This window comes from Pagrus major, chromosome 18, assembly GCF_040436345.1.
Source record: "Pagrus major chromosome 18, Pma_NU_1.0".
NCBI classification, from domain to species: Eukaryota; Metazoa; Chordata; class Actinopteri; order Spariformes; family Sparidae; genus Pagrus; species Pagrus major.
Window position 1 is genome coordinate 18864304 of NC_133232.1, and position 12101 is coordinate 18876404.

Consider the following 12101-nt stretch of genomic DNA (forward strand, 5'->3'; position numbering starts at 1 on the left):
AGTCTTTGTTCTCCCTCATGTTTTTGTCAGTTTGTTCCGTGTTCGTCTGTGTTCCCCCGCGATGCCACCCTGTGTTTCCCACTCGCGTCATCTCCAGTGTTTTCTAAAGTGTCTCCCCGTGGTATGTTTCTGGTTTTCTGTTCCTTGTGTTTTCATTGATTTGTACTTTGATTTTATTTGCACTTCGTTGAAGCCCTTTTTGTTGCTACTTTGTCTTTTGGACTCGTTTTGGTTTATCTGTATTTCTCGGTTTTTGTATCATTCAGCTTTGTTTAATTAAAGCTCGTCTTTTGTTCCCCCAATCCTGCCTCCCGTGTGTTGTCTGCATTTGGGTCGTCACCTTGTTTCCCCTGTAACCGTAACAGTTAGGTCCAAGTTCTGAAACAGTTTTATTAAAATTCTTAATTATTTAAGATTTTTTATTTATTTAAGTTACTTTAATGGCTGAAAAGAATAGCCTAACAGGAGGTCATAGTTTATATAGGCTAAAAACATCCCACACTCAGATATTTTCACAAATCACAACCTGTGTGTTACAAATAATCTATTGGCTTTTGCTCCAGGCAGTGATGATGTTGCCATGGAAATGGTAACATTGTTAGTGATGAGCAAGATGTGCTGTCTTGCTGATTTGAGCATGTTCTTAATGTCTAGTTGACCAATCAGATTGCTTCGCTGGTACTACTTATTGTATAATTGGGCGTGGGAACTAATTCAGCAATTTTTAAACTTCCATCCCATCGGTGTGGAAAGTCCCACACATATCACAAATTCCAGTGTTAAATTGTGCAATATTTCCATGTTTCATTCCCAAAAGAGGGCAGTGGTGTCTATTTTTTTCTAATACTTCGAGACTACGGGTTAACAGGATCAATGAAAACAGGTGTGCAGTATGTATTACTGACCAAAATAGACTTCCTCATGTGTAACAATGCAATCCAGCGGAATAGGCTACAGGAATAGGATACAAACAGGACATATCTCTGCAATTCTTTCCCCCAATCATGTAAAAATGGCTCACTGGCTAGACAAGTCCTTGATGCACCTCTGTGCTGTGTGCTTTGCTTGATGCTCTTTTGCCTGGCCCTCTGGCAGCTACATTTTCAGTATTAGTTTTGGGAGAAACAAGTCTCTGGCAGAACTTCTCATTGTGGCTGCTCAGTGATGCATGTCTGTTGCACAAACCATTGCCGATTGTCTAATTATCATGGATGCCACAGCGAGAAAACAAGCTGTGGTAGAAATAGCATGACCCAATGGCGTCTCTCTAATTTGCATTATCATAGAGTATGCTGCTGTTTGCCTTGCTGTGTGATTAATTCATGTGTGTATCATTAATGCAGGAATGTCCAGGGGCAAAGACAAAAGCTCGGTCAATGTGAAATGAAACACGGGAGCAGGCTGTTAAAAATTGCGCACACATATGCACTCGCTCACACACAGACCGAATCTTGGAGCTTAAAACACAGTGTGACTTATCTGATGCCCTTGTTTTGAGAAGTAGTGCTCTGTTTAAACCAACAGAAACAATGATAGTTGACCCTCAGAGAGGGAAGGCAGCCACAGGGCCAGTTTAATATGCAGATGAGGTGTGGGACTGGTACACGCTGCAGGATTTAGACGCAAAACACTCTCTCTGTTCCCTCTGTCCCTCTCACTCTTCATCCATTTCATTCACTCTCTTGTTCTCTCTCTCTCTCTCCATTCTCCATTTTCCTCTATTAATTTCATATTATTTTTTTATTCTCTGTCGCGCTCACTCTCTGCTTTCACTCTCTCGGTTCTGAGCTCCATCTCTTTCTCTATCAATTTAATCCGCTCCCCCTCTCTCTCTCTCTCCCACTCCCTCTATTTTGTGAGGCGCAACAATCACTCTGCACTAAATGCTATGGGAGCCAGAGGTAGAATAACAATGGCATATTCATTCCAAAGTTATAACACAGAGCAGCTGGCACAGGGGCTACACAGCCCTAGGAGATCCTCTAACTTCACTGCTGCAGCCAAAGAATACAGTTTGGGGAAGTGGCAGATTTGGAAGGAGTGAAATGCAGGCTGCAGTGATTAGAGCTGTGCATTTAAGGGACACCACGACTCATGTGAGTGTGCTGCTGGAGGAGAAGCACGGGGACGGTGTTTGCTGAGTTAATGGTTTGGGCATGGGCTTGCTGAAAGCATCGAAAGCTTGATTCACACTGATGAAACAAACTGGGAAACGCTTCTATGCACATTGCCACGTATTCAGCCATTTCTGTAAATGAGACTTGTGCCCAATGTGTGAAGATATTCATTCAGCTAAGCTGCTTATATGTCAACCCACAAGCCAAGACAGATACTGTACACTAGCATCGAGCCTGGTCGATCCTGGCCTGGTGTCGGTGGCCAAGCAGAGATGTGCCACGTGAAGCACATTTACCCTTGGCTGTGGCTCTTTTTTTAACGCCCTGGCTGCTCAACATGCTAATAACCGCAACCGGTTTTAAACCCCACCGCTTCATCCGTCACCCCGGCCACTGCTATCTCAGCTCCGATGGCGTGCCTCGCAGCTGAGTGAGCTTGGGACAAATGTGTTTGTCTGTGTGGGGAATAGAGAGACTTAGAAAAGAAGAGACAGCAAGAGAGAAGAGGAGGAGAGAAAAGAACAGGGGTGAGAGAGAGAGGCCGAGGGGGCAAGTCGGAGAAATGTGATGGCAGCATGTCAGCTTCTGATAAGGGCATTAGTCTGCCCCCTGTGGGTCGGAGCGAGAGACTGACACTGCAAGCTCTCACACACACATGCACGCACACTTCTCTCTGTGGATATCGGCTTTGCTGTCTGGGACTAGTCGACAAATAATAGATAAGACCTGTGCAAGGCAAACATCAACAACTAAACTCTCAATCACTGGAGTCACTCCTCTGTCCAAACCTACACATGAAACACAGACTGTTATCTTAACATAAACACAACTATTATTCACCAAATGTGAATAGAAAAGTTCCCCTTCATGTTGTGAACAGAAGGAGTCCAGAAATGCGAGCCAAGGCTGTTGGGTCCTGTGGGACTGCCGCCTCTTTCATGTCAGACATGGGATCCATCCTAAATGGAGCAAGGCCTTTTATTTACCGAGCTAATTGACTGCAGAGGCGCATGTGTAGCCAACTCTAAACAATGCCCCAGATCTTGTATTCATAAGTGAGTGTTTGAAGGACACAAGATAATCCCCGCAGCTTACGCTATGGATAGACTATAAACTTGTGCAGCAGCAGCTCGCTCAATAGTGCTGCAACATTGTTGGCTAAATTAAAACTATGGATTACTATTTAACAACTGTTTGCCGTGTTGTTACAATATTGTGTCACAGTGGGCCCACTGCAGCTATGTCAACACCGGGGGCACAGGGATGATTCATCGATGGGAAAGCAGGAGGGATAGAAAAAGAGGTGGAGGGAGTGGAGAAAAAAGAAGGAAGGCTCTAATTTGGAGCGAGCAGCTCACCAGAGGACACAAGACAAGATCAATGCTGCAAAATCACACAGCCACAGCTTCAAAAAAGAAACGGACAGATATTTCCCTGTGAAGTCTACCACTCATTACCATTGGTAAGAGGGTGCAGGGAGGAGGATGAGTGTTGGCTGTGGCAGATGGATGACAGGGAGCCATGGGGCTCCAGGCAGAAGTCTCCAGAGCCTTTATAAGAGCTGGTTAGTCGGAGCACAATGGCCACAGAAGTGTGTGTGAAGTGCAGTGAGTCAGGGTATAAAATACCTGACCGTGCGTGAAAAGGAGGAGTCTTGGGAAAGAATATTCTATTACTGTACAAAGGCAGAGATGGAGCATGTTCTGAGGTATAAGGGGCACGTACGCTGAGAATAACAGTCTTCAGATCATCTGTCAAATTGTAGCAGGCATCAGCTCCAATGATGTTTTTCTCTTATCTTCTTCTTTCCCTTTTCATCATCCTTTCCCCCTTCTGTCTGTATGAACTTAGGAAGTTGCGGGCAATAAAAAAAAAAATTAAGTTCTGCTCTCAAATTTGGAGCTTCTTTGTATTAAGAAGCAGTGACATTTGAAGCACGGAGGCACTTCTACACTACATTTGTTTATTGTTCTCCATATCGACTGGCTGTCTGCCTGAAGCATCAGACTGCATTGCACGCACCAGCTGAGAGTGACTGACAGAGGAGGCTGGGTAGGACTGTGGGTGCAGCCTGAGTGACAGACCTGCGGCTAAATCTCCTGTGCGACCTGGGGACTGAGAGCTGGTCAGGTGCGTGGGTGTGATTGGTGAGGGCAGTTAAAAGATTATTTCTGCTTCCTGGAAGCGACTGCTTTTTGAGCAAATGCAGCCCCCATAAGCCCAATCCAGTCCTATAACGGCCTTCGAAGACTGTAATACAATACAAAAAATAAGCATAACAAGCTGCAATTTTAACCTCTGTGGTGTGACTTTGCAAAAGACAGCCGGTGCAGCATATGAGAAACATCTCAACGTTTCAATATATGAACTGGTTTTTAAACGGGCACTATATACGCTTGGAGAAGAAATTCAAACTCAGAATTTTAATATTTACAATATTAATGAGGTAATAATACAAACCCGGAAATATTTATCTTTTCCATAACTGAATAAACAAGCTGTTCTCAGAGGAAAATAAGGTCCCCAGAACACTGTACCACTGAAGCTAGAAAGGTGGCAGGGTCAGCCAAACATAAACAGAGTAAAACATTATGAAATTGTGTTGTAATTAAGGTCAGTTTGTGTATTCAGTTTGTTCAGTTCTGAAAACAAAGAGACTTTGTTTACTTAGCTTGTTCTGATTAAAATTTTCTTCCCAAAACTACGTAGTGCACCTTTAAGATTTTTTGTTTTGTTTACCTTTATGTGATAGCTTTTGACGTGCGATTGATTACATCCATGAAGAGTTTAATGACACAGAGGAATCAGAGCACTTAAAACTACTAGTGCTACTTTTAGTATGTTTTTATGCAGTCTTGTTGTAGAGAGGCAAATCCAGGCTCATGTTTTGCAGTAGAGAACTTATTAGCTAATTTACGGACACCATGATGACGTTAATGAATGACCTATAATGTTGTTAGTGTAAGGTAAAAAAAAGAGTTACATTATGTTAAATCTTAAAATGGCAACATAAAAAATTCACAATGTGCAAGTTGCACGCAAACTGTTTCGTACTGTCAACATTAATGATAATTCAAAAGTTGCTAATGTTGTTAAACATAAATTCAAAGTTGCAGTGGAGGTATTAGTATAGTTTAGGTAGCTTAATTGGTACGATCTTTAGTGCAAGCCATAATCAGTGCTATAATTCATAATTAGTGCAAGTTCAAGTTCAACTTCAATAGTTATTTCAACCATATAAAATACAGCTGAAAAAAAGATTCAGCTAAATGCAGCTAAGTACAGCTAAGTTAAATGTTGTTTATCTTTCAACACAAAAGTCATGATGGTTTCAGTGTTTCAGACCTTTGTCCAAACTGCACTTTGTGTAGACACACTTGGGTGTCTACATTTTACAACTACAGACTCCTGCGATGGACATAAAACCTCCCTAGCCCCGGCTTTCTGTGGGTGACTATGCCTTATTGATGACACAAGTCAGAGGAGACCAGTAAGACTTGTTCCAGCTAACAGGCAGGGCAAAGGAAAAGAAATAAAATGTGGTACAACGGCAGTGAAGACACATCGCTGGAATCCCCTCCTGTCAGCCAGTAACTAAGGGTATAATGATTAACCAATTCAAATCGACACTCCAGGCTTAATGTCTGAAATAAACGTGCATTAATTCAAATAGCCTGAACTGGGCTAAAGCTAGGAGGGAATCACAGCTGAATCTGCAGACTTTTCTGTATTAAGGAACCTAATACGACAGGCGTATTTTGGTTTAAGTTTAGTGCCTTAAAGCGCCATTTTCTCCTGTAAGCCAAGGGAAGCCATGCTTACCATTTTTAGTCAGGCTATTATTGTCATTTTAATAAAAAGTTATCTTGTCATGTGACAAATTCAGTATATCATGTGGCCAGCTATTACTATTTTTTACTGACAGTTTCTCCAAATTACAGAAACAGCATCTCTCTGGATTGCAAATAGTGCAATCACTGGCCAGTTTTTGTGGTGCAGAAGTGTACTGAGCTGCTGCCACATAGGCATTTATACCTGTTAAAGAGAAGCAAGTGAAGCTGGTAGGAGTGTGTGGGTGTGTGCAGACTGTGCCTGAATCACATCTCGCCGACTCTCTCAGTTATCAGGGTACAAATGACACCCTTCTCAGTCTTAATGGTTTATGGAGCGTGTTGACCACTCTCGGCAGCTCCATCCACCTTCAGCATCATGCCACTTTTACATCATGAGGGATGGATGGATGTAATGGGAAAGACTCACATGTTTATAACATGAAGAGTATTCATTTTCCCTGACAACTCAAGACGGTTGTACTGTATGATTGCAGAGTTGGCTGTGTGAGAGTGAACTGACAACATAGAATTATATTCATCAAATACAAATGACTTAGAATGACAGGCACAACATGAGGCATCCATTTATTTTCATTTTTTCTGGCACTTCTGTGTTATTATTGAGCGCAATAATTAATGTGTTTGCGCGGCCTTGATGTTGAGACTTTTTTTCGAGTCAAAAACTGATACAGAAACTGAATACAGTAACTCAGATATGACATGAACTTGGCATGAGCATACAGTATGTACTATTGTCTTGTGAAGCTGCGATTGGTCAAGCCTAAGGTTGGTTAGGTTTCTGGTTTTGCCGGTCTGGCCCAGTGTACGAGCTTCAACTGGTTTGATATTGTGCCAACTGACTGAACAGCATTTGTCAGGTGTAACGTTGTAGCATATGGCCAGTTGGCAGGAGCCTGAGGATAGCCGATTAGCTCCGCTCCACAGGTGCTGCAGTGCTTAAGTCAAGTTTTGTTGTACTAGAATTAAAGGTTGTGCTGCAGCTCATTTGCAGCTGTTTTGGAGCCAGCAGTACGAAGACTTGTTTTTATCTGCTGCTCCTGTTTGCCCTGTTACTGCTGCTGCATTACGCTGTTAATACAAACGCAACTCCTCCTGTATCTGTGTAAAATGAAAAGCCTACTTAAAGCTACTTGAAATGTCGCTTCTGTCATATGTCTTATTTTATTTATTATTTTGATGTTAAACTTTGGAATAAGAAAAGTTAAGTTAATTGTTATTGATAGAAGTAAAAACATGATGTGTCACAGCTGACATGATGGACTGTAGTGCTGCTGTCATTCATTGGCTCTCATTATGTTCCTTTCGGAAGCGGCTGAGTCACGTATGACAGCTAGTGGTGAACATTTGTATCCAGTCCGGTTTTAAAAATCATATCAAATTTAGTAATTTTTTTTTAAATCAGCCCAACCCTAATCAAGCCTCCAAAAAACAAACATAATACACGCTTTATATATTTGTAATAATTCTTCTTCTGCAAGTCAGTACAACACAGAACTGAATTTTCCATTTAATTTGTATTTGTGACTACAGTATTTGTACTAGTCTCAAAGTGAAGAGAATATTTAGACATGTTTCCAAGTATAAAAGTGCTGAAAAATAATGCTGTCTATTACCAAGGAAACATCAGTTTGTCACGATCAGCAGTTTTTTGTTCACTTTTGCAGTTTTGTACAAGGTCAGTTGGAAATTGGACATTTTAAGTGGGAAATTCCAAACTCCGACTCGCAGGATTAGAGGTCTACCTGCCAAATTTACACCACATCACTGGTCTAGTAAGGGTGCATCAAATGATGATATGCAAGTTCATATAAGTTCAAGTAAAAAAACAAGTTCAACTGTACATTGAAAATCAATTTCTTGTCAAAACATTATTTTGTATATGAACAGCATTTCTGTATTAGTAGAAGTAGAAGTGACAACGTCTTTCTTGGACTCAAACTGTGTGATGTCCAAGAGGAGACAATGATGCGAGTGTTCGCTAATGAGCCTGCTGCAGTATGAGCCCTTCACTGTACTCATTGTTGAAAACGCTGACTCACAGCAGTAAGTTAGAGCAAACATGGTGAGGATGTGGAGGTTCATCTTCTGCAGGCAACGGGCATCTTCAGCAGAGACCTTTTTTGTCCAGAAAGTGACAGGGTCACTGTGGGCCTCCTGCAGAGATGGGTTTTCTTGGAGCTCAATCAACTCAGTTTGCAGTGAAAGTGCATTGACCCTGTGGCTGATTTTCAGTGCTTCCATCGAGTATTTTGTGACATTTCTGACAAGAAATGGATTTTCAATGTACAGTAGAAGTTGTTTCCCCATGCTGAGATCCTCAAGGCGGATGTGTGAATTTTGTATCAGCCCTTCTAGGAACTCAGCTGGTTCTGATGGCGATTTTTTCGACTGGTTTGTTCCAAAAGTTTAGGAAAGTGCAATGTGTCCTCCTGTATGTCAAGTTTTAACACCAAGAGCTTCCTCTGGGAAGCACACACTGCAGACATGAGGTCACTCATTGTTTCTGCCCTGAAGCTCGACATTCAGGTCATTGAGGTGGGATGTAATATCTGTCACGAATGCAACAACTTCCATTTACTCTTCACCTTGCAGGAAGTCGTATGCGATGCTGCAGTGCAGATGAGGCCTTCAAATAGCTCACAAGTGTCATCACAGCTGCCATTACTGAGTGCATTTCACCCAGACCGGCACACACAACTGTTTGGTGGATTATGCAGTGATACATCAGACCAGGGTGGCGAGTTTTTAAGCGTTATCCCCTCTCTCCCTCTGTCATGGATGGTCATCCACGTTGATTCATCCATGGGAGGTGAGATGAATTGTGCCTTTTTTATGTCATCACAGAGTTCCTGGAGCAAATCCTCAGTAAGAATTGCAGTTCGTCTTGCTGCAAAGGAATCCGAGAGTGGTATCTGATTCATTTTCCCTTTCATTTCATCCTTTTTCCTTCCTTCTAGCATGACTCTGTCACATCACTCATATACTCTTTTATTAATTCAGTGTCCGAGAAGGGCTTCCCGTGTTTGTCATGCTACTCTGAGTGAAGCCTCCATTGCCCACTCTTGCTGTGTCATTGATTCCACAATTATCCTGCTGGAGGCTTGATATGACGACTTCCACTTATTTCGTTGTGTGGTACCTGTGTTCTGGGGAAAGTTTTGTTCAAAATGGGCCTGTTCCATTGCACTTTTCCATGTCGGAGCTCGTTCACTGGATGGCAGCATCACCGTCTGACACTTTGAACCAAAGCTTCTCCATCTAATCTGACAATAACCTTGCTAACCACGGCAACTAGAGGGAGGCTGAATGATGACAACTGAGTTGACGTGAGTGTGACGTGTCACCCAAAGCCGTCAGGGCAGTGAAATTTGCTTGTGGTCCAGAATAAATTGGAACAGAGAACAGACATTTACACAAAGCAGACATTTTGAGTTGTTATAGCAAGAATAGCACAGGTGCCTCTAATAACGTTGATGATGTCCTCATTCCATTCAAGTGTCCCAGTAAGCAATGACAGTGACCCAGCAGGCACAATACCAGAGTTCTGTAACTGGAACACCTGAATGGACATGCCATGATTATTAGTTTTATTGGTCACACCTGTGTTTTCCTGCTGTGACAATGTGTCAAAATACATGTCAAAATGTCAAATGCTGTGGAAAAGGTCTGGCAGTGTTTTAGCAAACTCGGCTGGCAATTTCCTTTTTACAAAAACATCAGTTATTTTTAAGCACAGTAACTTTGACCAGCAAAAGACAAAAACTAAAAGTGGAAAAAATACTGTTGCCTGGTTAGATCGATTTATATTTAAAAATGTTGCAGGCAGGGCTGAGAAAAAGCCACAACCAGCGTGACTCCATCAATCCATCCCAGCTGGTGTCAACACTACAGGCTGCTGGTGGAGAAGTGCGGGGTGTTTTTGTGGCAGAACACAGTATGGTCCTTGAACCAATTAAGCATTATTTTAAATGCCACAGCATATCTAAATATTCTAGGGCTTAGAGTGAAAACGCTATTTTACAAATTAAATGAGAAGCAAAGCTCCGAATGATTGTCTCTTTAGTCAAAACATAACACAGGAATCAGTCATAACATTAATACTTGTGTAGGGATTACGCTTCAGAAAATTGATATCCTATACAAACGTATTTGCATTTTAAAGGAGAACGTCAGAACTATAATTTAGAGAATAAATCTAATCACAGTGGAGTTGTACAGTAATTATCTTTTGTGTGATGATTACAGAACATTAGTTCACTCACAGTTCACAATTATATCACTGAAGATGTGGGGAGTCAGGCCTGCATGCAAGGAGAACGCAAGGAACGAGTAGGTTCCTGACTAAAAAAGGAAATAACCACAGAAAGGAAGGAGGATGACTCTATTGATAGATGACCAACTTGGATTGAAAAAAGTGGGGTTGAAGCCAGAATAAAACATATAAAATATCATCACAATATTGTCATATAAAAAAAAAAAAAATCATATCATTCTCCCACGCGGACTCATTTTCAAATAATATGCTTCCAGGAGAATGATGATCAAAGCCCACGGTGTGTCAAAGATAGTTGCAGGGTTATCAGAGTGACTTCTTATGAGATTATGATTTCTGTGTGTGCCATGACAATCTCAATACTGATCCTGAACATATTGTACTCTCTGAAATGATGAGATGTGATGACATACATGCAGACTGCCAGATTTTCAGGCACATATTAAATTATTCAAGATGTCAGTGTAATGAGCTGCTTCAATACAAAAGTACTGACCTTCAGAAACCCAGTGGAAGCACAGTCCTCCAGCTAGTTGTACCAAATATTACTGAACACTGATCTATGAGTACTGACCCCAAATCCCTGTATATTAGCCTGGAGGGATGATAAATGTAATTCATGCTCATGGCAACAGTGTGCAATAGCCGTGCCTTGACTAGGAAAGCGTCTTCTTTAGATGTAGTGTATATTTTCCTACCTCGAGGGTTATTGAGTGCAGCTTCAGTGGCCTTCCTGCCCTCTCCACAGTGGCTCTGGTCGAAAGGTAGACACTGCTCCCCTGTACCGGCTACCACCTCCAGGTTGCGTGATGGATCTTTCGGCTGCCCAAGGTTCCTCACCCGGTACACTCTGCGACTGCTGGTGTCAGACACGTAGAGAACCTCCCCCATCGGATCCATGGCCAGGTAGTACTTGTGAGCAGGGCTGGTGCTAGTGAGAGAAAGTGTACAAAGTCAAAGCGGCTATGAGGAACTTTCATGTTTTCAATGCCAAACAACATGTTGTTAGAAATGGATGGATGGAGATTTCCTTTAGTGCTGTTCATACACTTGGGTTACATGTAATCCTAAAGCTAAACAGAGGCGGTTGATTGGTGGAGCTGAAGCTAAAATTATAATCCCTAGTAATGTTATGTCTTCATGATAATAAGTCAACAGTAAGATATAGCTCAGTAGAAAGGCTGTAGGGCTAAAAAAAAAAGTTACATTACATTATAAGCCGATTTTGATGATTCAGGTATCATTACTTTCAGCTAGCTGTTTCAACTGTATCTATCTATTAGGCTACTTTTAGCTAGCCTATCTCAGCCATGTAGTCACTGCTATTCCACATGTTTATCCATTCATTTAAGCAAACTTCTTGGAATATTTACAATTTTAGCTATCGATGTCAACTAGTTTTTTTTTCTTTTTCTTAGCTCTTTTCAACTGTTTAAACACTACAATTAGCTATTAATTTAATCAAGAAAGGTTTTGTTTGCTTATGTCGGTCATATAGATGCATCAGTATTAAACTGAGACTGTTTAATAACCAGTCAAAATTTCCTTGAAGTGAGGGAGAATAGAGTTGAGTTTTACAAACATTATCCAATCACGACTTGAGCTAGCGGCCACTAACAGTTCCAATGGGTTTTTGGTTTGAGTTTTAGAAAATGTTCCTATTTTTCTTACTTACTTAGTCAGCAAAATTAGCCTAGTTTGTGAAATGATAATATTACTCAGTATTCCTGACGAGACAATACCATCAGTTAAAGGCATTTAGAGGCAATCAGGGCATCACAATGAATAGCATTACTATGAGAGAGTCCAGGACTAAACGTGTGCCTGTGCTGCTACAACAAGATTAATGTCCTCTAG

At 41.5% G+C, this 12101-nt stretch overlaps 1 protein-coding gene across 2 annotated transcripts in view; it reads right to left on the bottom strand.

Moving 5' to 3' along the window:
• The window catches only part of tenm1 (teneurin transmembrane protein 1), a 179417-nt gene that overhangs the window by 34946 nt on the left and 132370 nt on the right, over positions 1-12101 (bottom strand). For both annotated transcript variants that reach the window (XM_073486775.1, XM_073486774.1), the window contains one exon: positions 10943-11175. In XM_073486775.1, coding sequence (XP_073342876.1) covers positions 10943-11175 — 233 coding nt within the window. The remainder of the gene's footprint in view (positions 1-10942; positions 11176-12101) is intronic.